Source organism: Mastigoproctus giganteus, chromosome 4 (assembly GCF_048544385.1).
Source record: "Mastigoproctus giganteus isolate SK-2022 chromosome 4, ASM4854438v1, whole genome shotgun sequence".
Lineage (NCBI taxonomy): Eukaryota > Metazoa > Arthropoda > Arachnida > Uropygi > Thelyphonidae > Mastigoproctus > Mastigoproctus giganteus.
The window spans coordinates 103,526,199-103,543,876 of record NC_143578.1 but is presented as its reverse complement, the minus strand read 5'-3'; the positions used below and the strand labels follow the sequence as shown (position 1 = coordinate 103,543,876).

Sequence of the window (17,678 nt, the reverse complement as noted above, 5' to 3'; positions counted from 1 at the left end):
TAGTCGTGGATGTTATCAATTCCCGGGGTTCGCCAGTTGTGGGTGTTCCTGACGACTGTTTTACTTCTTCTTCTCGAATCTCCCACTCTCTCATCTCTTGTATGTCCTTGGTTTTCTTCCATTCTACTCCTATGCAAGGTGCTTTGCTGTTATGTCTTACTTCACTGCTCCAGGTATTTCCCCAAAACTCTTCGATCGTCTTCTTCTCGGGTTGTCTGTTTCCTGCTTTCTCCTCTCCACTCAGTTTCCTGTAGAAGTCTCTTTGGTCCTCGTCAAAGATTCGGTTGTTTATTTCCCTCTGTTAGCTCTCTTTGTATCAGTGTAGTCTCTTGCTGAGTGCGAGGAGGTTCTGCTTCAGTGTGTCTGAGTATTCTCCTATTCGGTCTCATGTTTGCTGTGGGCACTGTCTGTTGAGGCCCCTCGACGTGGGCATCTGTATGTGGTGAGGGGACCTCCCACTGACGCTGCTGGACTTCCAGACTAGCATCACTGGGATACAACACCCACAGCCCAGGTTCCAGGCTTACATCAGTGGAATCCGGCGTGTTTGCCGTGCGCTGCGACCCGTGGAAATTCGGAAAGGGGGATCCTGGTGGTTGAGGGGGTCCAGCTTCAATACACCACTTTGGCCCCTGCTTCGACAAGACGAGTGGTCCTGGAAGGCCCGGCTAGGATCAATCAGCTAGTAGGCTCGCCTGCGAGGGTCAACCGTGTCAATGCCACGCCCCTACCCTCATGGTCTGAGGGACAGGATTCAGGCTGGCGGCGGTGCGGGTATAGTGTCTGGGTAGCCCTGGCGTTCCACTCCCGAGCGCATTTATTGCATGCCGGGTAGTGGGCGTCCCTTTGGGCTCCGTGGTGGATTGGGAGCCCGGGCACTGAACAATATAAAAAACTCAGTGAATCCTGATAAACATATTTCTTCAGGGGCCCCAACCCGGTCCCTGTCTGCAAACATTGACGAAGACACAGATAGTATTATTAGTACAAAGAGGCAGCGAACTGAAGTACCATCAGGGCCTATTCCAAGATTCCTAATTATACACTCCACCGGTGAAAAACCGATTGGCAAAATGTCGCCCTTTTTTATTCAAAAAGGGTTAGATAGGTTAGCAGGTTCTCCCAAATCAGTTAAGAGGCTCCGTTCTAGAGACCTCTTAATTGAAACTAAAAATGACAGGCAATCTGAACATCTACTCCGAGTAACATCAATCGGAGGAATCCCTATAACAGTGACACCACACAGAACACTCAATTCATCGAGAGGTGTCATTTCGGAGTGGGACCTTCTCGACGTAACCGAGGAGGAAATATGCTCCGAATTAAAACCCCAGGGAGTTATTGCGGTCAAGAGAATTACTGCGCAAAGGGATGGAAAAATTGTTAAAACCAGGAGCGTTATCCTGACTTTTAACTCTCCTAAACCTCCTGATGAGATTAAAGCTGGATACATCAACTGTTCAGTGCGTCCATACGTTCCGAACCCTTTACAGTGTTTTAAATGCCAGAAGTATGGACATTCTCAAATGGCCTGCCGTGGAGTTCTTGCATGCGCTCGATGCGGTGCAAAGGACCACAAAACAACAGCATGTTCAGCCACAAAACCCACCTGTATTAACTGTGAAGGCGAACACCCGGCCTACTCACGATCATGCCAGAGGTGGAAAGAAGAAAAAGAAATTCAACGGCTGAAGGCAGAGCTAAATATATCATACCAGGAGGCAAGAAAATCGGTCAAACCCCTGAATATCAACAAACCTACCTACGCCCAGAAGGTAGCAGGGAGATGTTCTGTCGGAACTCAGACGGACATGACCATTTCTCCAAAGGAGTCTTTCACTCCCATTGCGCGATATCTCTTAAGTTCTCAAAAACCTGCACAAAAGGACCAATCAGCTGCCACTCCTATATCGGTACCTCCTAATGCTCCACAATTAACAAAGATAATTATGAAAGAAAAGAATAAGAAAGGGGAGGTCCCCCCCTAGTACCCAAGAAAAGATGGATGTCGAGCAGAAGGAGGTACCCGAAGATTCAGTCTTGGAACTCTTTGCGGAGGAGGAAATGGACACGGGACAGCGTCCATTCTTCCCCAAAAAAGACAAATCCAAGACTGATAAAAGTAAGCCCTCAGCACCTCGGAAGCTGCCTGATGGACCCACCAAGCCAAAATAATGGCTAAATTCCTACAATGGAATTGTCGTGGATTTCGGCGAAATATTGATGACATCAAGGCCCTCCTGCAAAAGCACGAGCCAGTTTGCTTTTGCTTGCAGGAGACATATCTAAAGGCAAATGATGATCCCACCATGCACAACATCACAGTTTTTCGAAAGGATAGAATTGCGGATGGCTCTGTACATGGGGGAGTGGCTATCCTTGTGGGTAACCAGACCCCAGTGCAGCCCTTGCTAATTACAACCAGCATAGAGGCTGTTGCAATTCGCCTTTCAGTGGGATTTTTATTAACTGTGTGCTCCATTTATTTGCCACCTGGGACTGACATCTCCCAGGCAGACCTTGATGATCTTCTAATGCAGCTGCCTCCCCCTTTCTTACTTCTCGGGGATTTTAACGGACATAACACCCTGTGGGGTAGTGCTAACATCAACGGAAGGGGACGAGTCATAGAGCGTATGCTCAATGATAATGACCTTTTCCTTCTAAATACTGGAACAAACACCTTCTTCCACATGCCTACCCGTACTTTTTCTGCCATTGATCTCTCTATCTGCTCCCCTTCTCTACTCCCTTCACTCACTTGGGAAGTGGAGGAGAATCCATACGGAAGTGATCACTTCCCTGTGATAACCTCGTTACACAGTGGGAGACCATGTCTTCCCTTCAGGTTACCACGGTGGAAGATTGATCAGGCTGACTGGACTGCCTTCCAACATCAGGCAAATTTTGATCTTAGCACGATCAGTCAAGAGCCTATCAGTGATGCAGTTAAGTACATCACAGAAAATATCGTCCAAGCAGCTGCGAATGCTGTTCCAGAAACATCTGCCCGGTTTCCACCATTTCCCAAACCTTGGTGGAATTCACAATGCACAGCAGCAAAAAAGGCTTAAAACAAAGCGTGAGGAATATTCTGCCGATATCCTACCGCGACCAACCTTATAGCCTTTAAACGTGCACGGGCCAAAGCACGATATATCCGTCGTCAGAGTCAAAAGGAATTGTGGATCCGTTTTACCTCATCTATTAACCAGGCTACCAACCCTAAGGTAGTCTGGGATAAAATCGGGAAAATATACATCCCACTCTTCTGCAATCCTAGATTATAATGGATGCGCTATTGCAGATCCAACTGCAATAGCCAATTCTCTTGGGGAAACATTCTCTAACATCTCTGCAACATCTTCGTATTCCCCAGAGTTCCTGGTCCTGAAATATAAAATCGAAAAACAGGCACTTAACTTTAAATCTAAGAGCATTTATCCCTACAACGGGGATTTCACTATTCTGGAACTGAAAAGAGCCCTCGCTCTTTCCAAAGCAAGTGCCGTTGGACCAGATGGCATCCATTATGAAATGATTAAACATCTTTCATCAAAATCTATGGATTGTCTGCTCCTTCTATATAACAGAATCTTTACTAAAGGGCAGTTTCCGGACTCCTGGCGAAAGGCAATCGTTCTTGCCTTTCCTAAGCCAGGAAAGGATCCAAAAGTCACCACCAATTATCGTCCTATTGCTCTGACTAGCTGTCTGTGCAAAATCCTGGAGAGAATGGTTAATTCCCATTTAATATGGTACTTAGAATCAAACGACCTTCTCTCCAAAATCCAGTGCGGCTTCCGAAGGAACCGGTCCACTTTGGACCATCTTATTAGACTGGAAACATCCATCCGGGATGCTTTCCTAAAACGCAAACACTTGGTGTCGGTGTTCTTTGACATGGAGAAAGCGTATGACACAACTTGGAGATTTGGCATCTTAAAAGATCTGCATAGCCTTGGCCTTAGGGGGCAACTCCCCATTTTTATTAAAAACTTTTTAGCCAATCGATCTTTCCAAGTTCGTGTGGGATCCTCACTCTCTCGTTCCTTCAGTCAAGAGGAGGGAGTACCACAAGGATCAGTATTAAGTGTCACGCTTTTTGCCATCAAAGTAAATTCCATCACAGAACAACTTCCTCCAACTGTAAAAAGTGCCCTCTATGTTGATGACTTTAGCATATTTTGTCAGTCATGCAACATGAGGGTTATTGAAAGACAACTGCAGAAAGCTATTTATCGCCTCAACTCCTGGGCTCTTGCTAATGGCTTCAGGTTCTCGCCGGAGAAGACCGTTTGCGTACACTTTTGTCGTAAGCGTAATCTTCATCCTGAACCTGAATTAAAGCTTGGACAAAATGCAATTCCAGTAGCAGTGGGCACAAAATTCTTGGGACTCATATTCAATAAAAAGCTGACTTTTCTGGATCACATCCGTCAACTCCGCACAAAGTGCACAAGAGGGCTGAATATTCTGCGCTCTCTTTCCTCAACATCTTGGGGTGCGGATCGATGCACCCTACTATGCATCTATCGTGCACTTGTACGATCCAGACTAGATTACGGGTCCCTGGTATACAATTCAGCCAGAGACAGTGTACTTCGATGGCTGGATCCTGTCCATCATCAGGCTCTCCGTATTGCTATTGGAGCATTTCGGACATCTCCTGTCCAGAGCTTATACGTCGAAGCAAACGAACCACCGTTATCACTTCGACGTAAGCAGTTGTCTCTAAAGTATGCCTTAAAACTGAAATCCCTGCCAGACCATCCTACGTGGCCATTCGTTTTTGAGCCACGATGGGAAAATTTGTATAACACCCGTAAGACTGCCAATCGTCCTTTTGGTATTCGTCTCCAAGAGCTACTCAAAGAACTTAATATTAAGGTAGACAAGGTTGCCCAAACACCAAAGCAACCCCTTCCACCCTGGTATGCTCATATTCCAACATGTGACTTGTCCCTTAGAAATTGGGGAAAGTCGGACGCTCCATCGTCTGTCTACCTGCAGCTTTATTCAGCACACCGAGTTGAACATTCTGACTTCGCGCCAGTTTATACAGACGGTTCGAAGTCGGAATCATATGTGGGATCTGCTGCTGTCTTTACAGACAGCACTACATCGGAGCAGATTCCCTCTGAATGCAGTATATTTACTGCAGAGCTGCATGCTGTAGAGTTAGCCTTGGATCACATTAGTGAATGCCAATACCAACGGTTCATTTTATATTCTGATTCTCTCAGCATGTTACAGGCTTTAATATCTGTGAGATATAATCCTCATCCAGTTCTGTCTAGTATTCAGCAGAAGATTCAATTCCTCCTCGGACATGAATATGATATCCGCTTCTGCTGGATTCCTAGCCACATTGGGATTAGGGGAAATGGTTTGGCTGATGCCGCAGCCAAATCAGCAATTCCCAATAATAACCGCTGCCTGTCAGTCCCCTATACAGACTACAGGCAAATAATACACCAAAAGATATATTCTCAATGGCAGGATTCGTGGAATAGACAGACTGCAAATAAATTATATCGTATAAAGCCTGTTATTGAACCGTGGCAGTCTAGTCTATTCAGGAATCGTAAGGAGGAAGTTGTTCTTGCCCGGACCTGCATAGGACACTGTCATTTAACTCATTCGTTTTTGCTGAGGGCTGATGACCCTCCTATGTATGTGTCCTGTGGCACAATTTTAACGATTAGACACCTTATAATTGACTGTCCAGATTTTAGCAATATCCGTTTTACCGCTTTTAACCATCTGACTGAGCCGTATACACTCAGTCAGATTTTATCTGACAATGACAATGTGTCTGCTGTTTTTAGCTTTTTTAAATCAATAAAGGTTTTTACTGATATTTAAAATTTTTTCGTTATTGTTATGTCTTTTATTATATATCTGGACATGGTGGCCTAACTACTTAGGTCACTGAGAGAAAATTTTTATATATTACCTGGTTTTGGCGCATTATAGCCTTAGATGCTAATGCGCCAATAAAATCTAAATCAAATCAAATCAAGTCTCTGTTGAGGATGCTCTTCACCTTTCCAATTAATTTCTTATTTCTACTACCCTGTTGGTACTGGGTCAACTGACCTATCTTCACTCTTAATTCTTCTGTCTTCTGCTGAAGTCATCTTTCCCAAGCTGGTGGCTCCTTCTGTTTTCAGTTCTTCTGCTGCTGGTCTCTCGTTTCTTTTCCCTTAATCCTAGTAGCTGCTATGGCAGCACAGTATACGGCTGTGTGGATAGCCTCCAGCACTGCACCATTGTTGTCAAGGTAATGTGGCATTATTTGCTGATTGAGGTGGTCTGTTACTCTCTACAGGATTTTATTTGGCCTCTGCTTAGGTATCATGTGGGTTCTTGTGGGGGTCCATTCCTTCGAATTCTGTTAGAGCCTTCTTTCACTCGTCTTCTATTCTGGATAGCATGACTTTGTCTCTTTCTGCTTCAGCTACTCTGGGTTGTATTTCTTCTTGCTGTTCCTCCTCTGGTTCCATATTGACAAATTCCTTGTGCTTTGTAGCAGATCGCTGACATCCTGCTTGATTTTTTTCCAAGATGGCAGGAGCTATTAGATTCTTCGTGGCGATGGTCCTTCTCTGGTCTGCTAATCGCTGTTCGGTGACCTGAATATCCGGGTATCGTTCTAACCACTTGGTATGTAGTCGTGATCTGTACGTTGTCATATCGGTCTCTAGCCTGGTTATTTCATAGTATGCTCGCATTATGTATGTATTCATTTCAATGCTCCACTTCATGCGTTGGCATTTTCTTCCTTCCTGGGTGGTCACTAGCACAGTTGCACAGAAAACCCTTCCAGTTGGTGAGGCTGTATGGACTTGCCCTTCTCTTGTGGTAGCCTTACGGGGGACAGCGCCACTTGCTTCACTTTCTTGCTCTGGAGACTGTCTCCAACTTTTCGAACCAACCCCTCTGCCTAAGGCCTGAATGCGAGTGACTTTATCTTGCACCACACTTGATGCAGTATGAATAATATTTATCTGCGACATCATCCATCTATGGCGGCTGACTTGTTTAGCTTCGGCTTATGTCCACTGGTTTATTTATTTAGTTAGTTCTCATGAGTGACACCAGATGGCACCGCTATCTGCCTCAGCTGTCACTCCAGCCTTGGGGAAGGTAAGTCCAATGAGGTAACTTTTGCTATGTTTTTTGTTTTGTTTTTTTTTTAATATTATTATTATATCGATCTCTCCCAGCATAATAGAACCGCGTTCACTTCCACCAATGCGGGATTCAAACCCGGGTCCATCAGGCTGGTAGTCCATTGTCTTAACCACTGGGATCTCACACCCATTATTATTATTATTGCTACTCTTGTATTATTTCTCCCTGATTGGAGGTTCCGCCTCGTGACGGGTATTGCTACCAAGTACACAGGGTGGTTGTTGTTATGTCTGATGTTACTGTTAGGTCGTGGAACTCTCTGACGATCCTATAGGTGTCAGAATTGCGACTTTCTGGAGTTCCTTCTAGGTGTTTGCTGTGAGACCTATTGCACCATACCTGTGGTTGACATGATGATCTGGATGGTCATTACTTGTTACATATGCCACATCTCTTTGATCTCCTGTCTTAGGTTCGTGTACTTCCTGATTTTTTCCCCATGGGTTTTCTGCAGGTTGCCTGTGTTGGGTACAGCTATGTCAATCAGATAAGTAGCCTTTTCCTTCTTGCCCACAAGGGTTATGACTGGTCTGTTTTGTGGGATTGTCTTTTTCGTTATTATGGCGTGTTCCCAGTACAGCTTGTGGATTGGGGTCTCTAGTACTGCCTGGGGTTCATACTTGTAGTACGGTACACTTTCTTCGATCAACTGGTATTTCCTTGCTAGCTTCTTATGTATTATCTTGGCTACTTGGTGGTGTCTATGAGTGTACTCAGTCTGGGTGATCACCTTGCATCCCGCGGTGATATGTTGGATCATTTTTGAGGCCAGGTGCATCATTGACATATGTCATCTAACACTCTAGGCTCCCTGGTGATATATTTTCTATAGTTCCTGGTGTTGATTACCTGGTCTTGGATGGCAAGCATGAATCCTTCAGTCTCAGGGAAGAGCATCCTGCTCGTGAGCCATGCAATGGAAGCAATTTTATCTATGTGACCCCGATGGAGATCATTGTAGTGTCTGCCATGGAGTGTCTTTTCTGCCCATCTTTCTAGCTTCGTTTGTACCTCCTGCTTGGGGGGGGGGGGCTCATCGCTTAGGTTGAGTGGGGTATACTGCTTGTCTATCTTCCTTATGGCCTGGTGGAGTGCTGCTGTGTGTTTCTGGAAGTAATCCTTCAGGTTAACTATCGCTGTGTTCTGTTGCTCAATGAGGTCTATCAGGCCCCTTCCTCCTTCTTCCCGGGCAATTGTCAGTCTCTCCACGGCAGCTCTCGGGTGGTGCTGGCGGCTCTTGGTCATCACTGTCCTTGTCTTTCTCATGATATCCTCCAGCTCGGTGTTAGTCCAATCTATGACCCCGAAGGAGTATGTTAGCACTGGGACTGCATAGGTGTTTATGGCTTTAACTGTCTTCCCTCCGTTCAGCTATGCTTTCAGCAGGCTTCTGAGTCTCTGATTGTATTTTTCGGTCAGCCAGGCCTTAATTTCCCTGTGCTGTAACTGCTGAGCCTGCATCATCCCCAACTATTTGTAGGCCTCTCCCTCTGCCATGACTTTGATCTCTTTACCACTCTGCAGCTGGTAGTTTCGGTTGACTAATTTTCTCTGATGCAATCCATGGGTCTTGCATTTGTCCAGACCAAATTCCATCCTAATATCTTTGCTGAATTCTTCAGTGATCTGGAATAGTTGCTGAAGGTGCTTCTCGGTTCCTGCCTAGAGCTTGATGTCATCCATATGCATCAGGTGGGTGAGGGTGTACAGGTTCTTCCTTCCTTTTTTGAGGTTATACACCCGTACTTGCTATTGTTAATCATGGTAGATAGCAGGTTAAGTGCTAGACAGAACCACAATGGGCTCAGGGCATCTCCCTGAAAGATTCCTCTCCTGATGGGGATTGGCCCAGTTGTGATGTTTTCGACCTTAATGATGGTATTCCATTTCGCCATCGTTTCTCCTAGGAAGTTTGTCACTATCGGATTGACTTTGTAGATCTTGAGCGCATCTATTAGCCAGCTATGAGGCACGGAGCCGAAGGTCTTACGGTAATCAATGTAGGCTGTGTACATGTTGCGGCACTTCTTGTATGCTTGCTCCATAACCGTGGCATCTATGGTTAATTGCTTCTTGCATCCTTTCTGCTGTTCGGCCGTTATGATCTGGCTCTCCAAGTGGTGTGTTATCTTCCTGGTTATGCAGCTGGTCAGGATCTTGTACATCATTGGGAGGCAGGTGATTGGCTTATATTTCAGAAGGTTTCTTGTATCTTTGTCTTTAGGCTTCAGATATGTGATTCCTTGAGTGAGAAACTTTGGGATTGTCGCTGGTTGCCTTATCATTTGGGTGAACTGCTCTGCCAGGTGCTTGTGTGTGTGTGTGTGCAAGTGAGCTTCTACCAGTAGTTGTGGATGTTATCTATTCCTGGAGTTCGCCAGTTGTGAGAGTCCTTGATCGTCTGTTTTACTTCTTCTTCCCGAATCTCCCATCCTCTCATTTCTTGTACATCCTTAGTTTTATTGCGTTCTACTTCTATCCAGGTGGCCCTGCTGTTATGTTTTACTTCCCTGCTCCATATGTTTCCCCAGAAATCCTCAATCATCTTCTTCTCGGGTGGTCCGTTCCCTTGTTTCCCATCTTCTCCGAGATTCCTGTAGAAGGCTCTTTAGTCCTCATCAAAGATTCGGTTGTTTATTTTCCTCTTGGAGCTTTCTTTGTATCGGCGTAGTCTCTTGCTGAGTGCAAGGAGGTTCTGCTTCAATGTGTCCAAGTACTCTCCTGTTCTCTGATTTTTTTTTTTTTTGTCTCATTTCTGATTTTTTATGATTTTTTTTGTCTTCTTATTATTATTATTATTATTAGCATTAGTAGAGAATTGGATGCAAGAAAGCAAGCTTATGCAACAGCAGCCAAAAAAAAAAATAAAAACACTTCCACTTCACCCCTCCATTCGTTCGAAATACCTGTCCAGCTGAGCCTTAAATTTACTTAGGCTATCAACTTCCACAACAAGGGATGGAAGTCTGTTCCACCAACCAACTACCTTCTGGCTAAAGGCAAATTTCTGCACTTCTATCCTACATCTGTCTTTCCTAAATCTGAATTTATGCCCTCTCAGGTGATTATTCTGAGCAAGAGGAGGAATCCCATCAGCATTGAGCATGCTCAAACCATTCAAAGCTTTATACACCTCTATCAGATCACCTCACCGGTGCCTAGTCTCCAGACACTGTAATTTACAGAACTTAAGCCTTTCTTCATAAAAGCAACCTTTTGTTCCATTCACTATTCTTGTTGCCCTTCTCTGTACTCGTTCCAGTAGCTCTACATCCTTCTTGAAATGAGGCCTCCAGACCTGTATAAGGTACTCAAGGTGTGGTCTGACCATTGCCTTATACAAGGGAATAATCACTTCCTTATCCCTGCTAAAAAAATTCCTGTATATCATTGACAAGACACCATGAGCTACTCTTGCAGCTCGTCTGCACTGCTCAGAGAACTTCATATCTGCCTGCACAATTACCCCCAGGTCATTTTCATTCTCTACCACTGTCAGTGTAGTACCACAGTGTTAATACGTTGCACTGGGGTTGCTGTTTCCCATATGTAGTACTTTACATTTGTCAATCTTTAACTTCATTTGCCACCCCTCAGCCCATCTGCTCAACCATTCCAGATACTGTTGCAACAGCATAGCATCAGTAGTGTCCTTAACAACCATGCCAACCTTTGTATTGTCTGCAAACTTGGACATTAAGCTTGATATACCATCATCAATATTATTTATAAATACAGAAAACAATAATGGACCCAATACTGAACCCATAGGGACTCCACTAATAACATTAGTCCATGATGAGCAGTGTCCATTGATTACCACTCTGTCTTCTCTGCCTCAACCACCCCTTTATCCATAGCAGCAATTTGCCTCCAATGCCACACTGCTCCAATTTGTGCAGCAGTCTTCCATGTGCAACAGTATCAAAAGCCTTTCTCAGATCCAAGTATATAATATCAAAGTTATTCCCTTCATCCAGTTCTTTTGTGACTGTATCATAGTATCCAATCAAATTGGTCAGGCATGACTTTCCCTTAACAAAACAATGCTGTGTCTGAGCTATAACTGAAGTCTTGTCTAGAAGATCCTGCAGTGCTTCTTTAACCAGTGCCTCCATTAATTTTCTTGGAACAGAAGTTAAACTCACAGGTCTATAATTACTTGTGTCAGCCTTTGATCCTCCTTTGTGAATTGGGGTCACATTTGCACATCCCCAGTCTATGGGTACCTCCCCTGAGTCCAAGGAAGCTCTCATAATTATGGCTAAGGGTTTGCTGCCTCCTTTAATATAACTGGATAGATCCCATCCACCCAGGTGCCTTTCTTGTGTTTATCTTCAACAATTTCTGCTCCACTTTACTCTCAGTTATTACAAGATTATCTAGCTTACTGCCAGAGTTGACTACACCTCTAGCATTCCCCTCCCTGAATAACTCTTCATTCGTGAATGTCGATGTAAAATACAAAGGGTACTAGGAAAGTTTTGCAATACAGCTTTGTTTATTTAATTTTTTCAAAGTAATTTCCTCTACATTCAATACACCTCTCCATCCTCCAAAACCAATCTTTAAACCAGTTCTGCCAAGTTTCACTAGGGAGTAAAGCACACTCGTTGTCCCAAGCCCGTAGAAGGTCCTCATCACTGGAAAACCGCCTCAATTTTAGCTTCATTTTCACATGCAGGAACAGTGGAAAGTCACAGGGAGCAAGGTCTGGACTGTAGGGAGGGCGCTCGAGAAGTTTCAGTCCTGTCGTGGTCAAATATTCGGTGCAGGCTTTGGCGCGGTAAGCTGGAGCATTATCGTGATGGAGGTACCAGGTGTCCATTCTTGACTTTGGCCGCAGGTTCTTCATAGATCCAATGACTTTAGGCAGGCATTGTTCAGTATACCACTTAGCTGTGACTGTCTTCTGCGTGTCCAAAACTACACGTTCCACAATTCCACTCGATTTGAAAAATACAGCTATCATTTTCTTCTTTACAGATCGGGATTTTCTGACAATTACGGGAGTGTCGTCATCATCAAAGACCCAAACTTTGTTTTGACCCTTGGTCGGCAGATCGTAATAGTACAGCCAAGTCTCGTCACCTGTCACGATGTTGTTCACATACTGAGATTGTCCCTTATCAAACATTTTTAACATCTCCCGGTACCAAGTCACACGTCGTGTCATCTGCTCTTCAGTCAGTTGATGCTTCACCCAGAGAGAACAAAGTTTCTTCACGTGCAAATGATCTTGCAGAATCGAACAAATTGCTGGTGCATTTAGGCCCAAAGTATCCTCTATCTGTTGGTAGGTCACTCGCCTGTTTTCGTCAAGCATTTTCCTCACAGCAGTAACGTTTTCCCTCCGTAACTGACGTTCGTGGCCTTCCCGGCCTCTCAGAATCCTCCAGAGTGAAATTTCCCCTTTGGAATTCTCTATACCACCTGAATATCGTTGAACGATGTGGACAATCATCATCTAGTGCAAGAGTCATTTCTTCTAAGCACTGGTCTATGGTTAAACCACACACGAAATTATACCGCAAAACTGTCCTTATCTCATTTTGTGACCACGATGCCATCGCAAGCACTTTACACTCTCACTACTAATGAATAACTGAGCCCATCGACTTGGCGCGGCGGCTACTATGCACGTATGAACATGTCTCAACATTCAGCAACAAGCAGCTTCCTGTGATTCATTGTTGCATCATATTGCAAAACGTTCCTAGTACCCTTTGTATTCATTTAGTTTGTTAGCTACCTGAGCAGGGTCATCAGCAGTTGAACCATCGATATCAAGTGGACCAATCTGATTCATCCCCTTCCTTCTAGAGTTTACATAAGTAAAGAACTCTTTGCTGTTTTTCTTTGCATACTTTGTCAAAGATTTCTGGTAAAGTGCCATTGCCTGCCTAACCTCCTTTGTAACGTGGTTGCAGATCAACTTATATCTGTCATAGGCTTCTGTGTCGCATGTTAATTTATATGTATCCCATGCATTTTTCTTCTCTGCCATATGTCTCATTAGTTCATCTGACATCCATTTAGGCCTAAACCTTGAACAATATTTCTTAGTTGGTATGTAAAGCCTAGTAGCTTCCAAGATAAGTTCTTTGAATGCTTCCCATTTTGAATTTGCTGTTGGTAACATCATCAGTTGGTCCCACTGTATAGAATTTAACACTGTCTCAGACCATCATAGTCACCTTTATGATAGCAAAAACCCTTCCCTTTACCCCTGATGGTAATTACCTCTTTGATTAAATCCCACTTCAGCACACTGTGATCACAGCACCCTGTGATCACTATTATTAGCCATATGGTGCAAGGAAGCCTGAGGCTTATGCTGTACCAGCAAAAAAAAAAAATTTCTGAATTACCCAGAGAGAGAGAGAGAGAGAGAGAAGTAGAAAGGTATCACCAAGAAAGAGAATGGTGATATCCAGCTCAGTACCTTGGCTAACCAATGGCAGTGATATGGCTTAGAGGCACAGTCTACCATGCAAACTTAATTAGGATTAAGGGCATGTCCCTTACTCCAAAAATGTACAGCCAGTGACAAATCCTCAACCTCTCTGTCATGGATAGAACCTGTCTATTACTGTTCCATGAAAGACACATTTACATAGATCATGTAATAAGGCTCAAATAGTGGAGGCCATGTATGTAGGTGCATGAATTGTGGCAGAGTATGCAAATTGGCCTATACACTTTCATTCATTTCAGTGCAGAGACCTATACACCTAACTAATACATCTAGAAGGTGAGAGATAATTTATCTCCGCTCTCCAATGTAAACTGAATGTTGGATTCAAACCAAATGATATATACTAATGCCTGGTCTTTGCAACTGGCCATAGTTAAAGCAAATGTGTCACCCACATAGTGATACAAGGCAAGCAGCAATACATAGGATCAAGTAGAAATCTTAGTTTAAAGTTCGTTGGAACATTAAATTTGCTACTACAGAACTATTGAGTGACTCCTTGGCAGTTTCCTTAATTTAAAAAAACATACGATCCTTGAATACTGCACTGGTGTCCGCTAGACAAAGTTCAAGGCCCACAAATATATCATCAACAGATAATTTAGTTCTGTTACTTTCCTTTTAAAGGTAGCATTATTCTTTAAATCATTTCTGGTGCTGATGCCCAGTTCAATAGGAATAGATGTGAACAGTGATATAACATTAAATGATACCGTGACATAATCCTCAGGAATATACAAATCACGTACAAAATTAATGAAATAAATTTATGCACTTCACTAAATGTTCAGTTGAAATCAAAAGCTTCAGATGGGTACCATGGTACTATTTTGCAAGACTGTAAGTCAGAGATCTGGTTAGAGAAATGGTGCATCTTAGTAGCATACCTGGTTTGGATTTTGGATAAATAATAAAAGACAGGGAGGATGCAGTTTATGGTATTTTTCAGTTTCTTTATCACCTAGAAAAAAATGTACTTTTTTTGTCTTATATTGATGAATAAAAATCATAGGCTATGTAAATGGAAGAACCAAGAGTTTTAAAATGGATCTTTTGTTACATATTGTCAATCAGTTCAGTTCAGTGTATTTGGGGAAGAAGGCTTCATTTTTTAAAAGATGAACTCTAGCTCTCAGGATGCATGTTTAATGCACACATTGGGAATTACTTGTTTCAACTGCCATATGGATGATAGGTTAGTAGATAGTTATACATTAAGAAAGGTGGCCTTGAGTTCTGCTGAAACCATCTGATAGCCTATAGTTTTGCATATTAATAATTTGTAGCTGAAATTTAATTTCATTAAAACTATAGCAGAAACGATTTCTGAGTTGTGTGAACATGAGTATGAATTTTTACTGAGTTTAGTTGGTAAATAATTTGTACAAAAACTGGATTGGTGAAAATATGCTCTAGTATTTACAAATTTTTGTAGACCCAAATTTAACAGTGGTGCTTCCAATGTAGCATACATTGCAATTTTGTTGAAATTGAATTAGATATATAATATTACTTGTATCCTGAATGCTATAAAAATATTTATGATGTGCAGCATTAAGGATACCAATAATATCTTATTATTTCATTTTAGTTATTATGATATGTTTATTGGTAACAAATTGCATTATATTTTATTTTCAGTTTACCTCTGCTTTCTTAGATGAACTAGATAAGATTAAAGTCATGATGCATTTACATTCCTTCACATATGATTACCATTTGCGTACAATTCACTCATATATTTCTGGTCGGCAGTTAATATTTCGACAGGGTTATCACTTGACCAGCTTTTTGGATGATTTCATCAAATATTATCAAAAGTCACCGAACTGTGCTCGTAATCTCATATGTGCTGGTAAGTACCAAAGCGACAATTTTTTATATAAAATAATTACAGTAGAGCGTCAGTTATCTGGAATAATTGATGTCAGACCTCTTCCGGATAGCCAGATTTTCCGGATAATCGAACCAGAACATTTTCTGGATAATTTTTCTGGTAAGATTAAATAAATTTAATCTAATTATTTAATTAAATAAATTTAATCTAATTATTTAATTAAATAAATTTGATTAAATAAATTTAATCTTACCTTACGATTAAATTAAATAATTAAGATTAATTAAATAAAAAAAATTATAAACTAATCTCGGAAAACACAAACATCCATCCAGGCATTTTATAATTTTTATGGAAAATTAGAAAGATTTTTAAATGCTCGCAGTTTTTTCGACTTACTGATAACGATCACGGACAATCTGTGCGTCCCAGTGACATTTACACACATAGCAACTGTAACTCGCTATTTTCTCATCTTACAACTTGGTGCAGGCATTTCTCTTTTAGTGGCTCGTGTTTTTCTCGTAATTTGCTTAACTGAAGCAAACTTACTTTTAAAGGATACCACTGCCGATTCATCTTCAGAAAGTTTCTCGCCTTGAATGTCTAGTTCACGTATACCGTGTCTCAGTTTAAAATTTTTCAGCCAACCTGTGCTTGCCTTAAAATCTTCATTACCTCCTAAATTTCAATTAAAATCTAATGGTTTTTCACACAACATTGGGCCAGACACTGGTTCACCTAAACTTCGCTTCTGAAGAAAACAAAAAAATAATGTGCACTCTCTAAAGTGGCATTTTCAGGTTTCGACATCGTCTTTTTCCTGCTAGATCCTCCTTCACTATCCATAATTCACAAAATCCTGTTATAGCATTGGAATTTTTCTTGATGTCGCAAATTGTTGAAGTCTCCACATTAAACTCTTTAGAAAGATTTGCTAATTTTTACCTTTTCTAATTCTATTAATAATTTCCGTTTTTTTGTTGTAATGTTAAAACTATGCGTTTTCTTTTCATTCACATTTTTCCGTAAAAAATTGAGAAAAATAATAAATTGCGCAGTTTCTGACCAATTTTATTACCGAATCAGGAGCTAAACTAATCTGAAACTGAGAAAACCCAGTAGTCTCTGTGATATTTTTCTATAGCACATTTCTGAAGGCCACATAGAATTCTAGAGGTCACAACCATAAAACAATAAAAACAATTTGCCATTTTTGGTTTATCGGGCTTTTTGTTTGTACAATCTGTTATGAACAGGTAGTAAACTGAACTTCCGCTGATTATAACCAAAATTCAATTTGCAAAAGTTATCACTATAACTGCCGCTTACTGTACTACTGTTAATAAAAAAAAAAAAAAAAAAAGAAAAAAGGAAGATCAGCCTTTCAAATTATTCCAGATAACCGATGTTCTGCTGTCTATGACATGAGCATTACATTGAAAAAATTATAAAACTGCAAAATTACTTTTCAAGATACTCTTCTTCCTTATTAGTAAATTAATAAGAGGAGTTTACCTCAATATAGTACGTGGAACACTTCCGTATGATACCCTCCAGAAATTAAACCGGAAAAAACGAAAAAATCGACAACTTACCGGTACATTAAAGTAAAATATAAATAATAAAAATAAAATATAAATAATTAAATAATCAATTTAACACAATTCAAAATCAATTCAAAACAATTAAAATTCAAATTAACGCAATTAAAAGAATCTAACCAAAATATTCAAAACGATTTTCCTTCCTGAAGCTGACAATGCTTTTCGACCGACTGTCGTGATCACAGGAATGAAAATTACCGAATCAGGCTAAACCTGCAACTTAAATAGTGATTATGTGTCTTCAAGCATGCGCGTAAAGGTCCACGCATCGGAGATCAAATATGGCCGCCGAACATTAACAGAATTCTCGTGTAATTTAATTTCAACGGTTTCTGCAATTAATAGTCGCGTATAATTACGTTGAACGTTAAGTATTTTGGCCTCGTTAAATAAAAAAGTATGTTTTTCGTTAATGGCATGAAAGGCTAATTCTGACGCTGCTGAACGAGAAGCACGAACTGAGGCTTCGTGTTGATTTACACGGATATTAAGAGAAAACCGCGTCGAACCCTGATAAGACGAGTCGCAATCACCGCAAGAAATGTTGTATACTAGA

The 17,678-nt window shown here is 41.7% G+C and overlaps 1 protein-coding gene across 1 annotated transcript in view; it reads left to right on the top strand.

Moving 5' to 3' along the window:
- LOC150086960 (KICSTOR complex protein SZT2-like) overlaps positions 1-17,678 on the top strand; it is a 1,378,951-nt gene that overhangs the window by 1,192,129 nt on the left and 169,144 nt on the right. Inside the window, exon 57 of the mRNA XM_090372336.1 lies at positions 15,320-15,533. Coding sequence (XP_090228462.1) covers positions 15,320-15,533 — 214 coding nt within the window. The remainder of the gene's footprint in view (positions 1-15,319; positions 15,534-17,678) is intronic.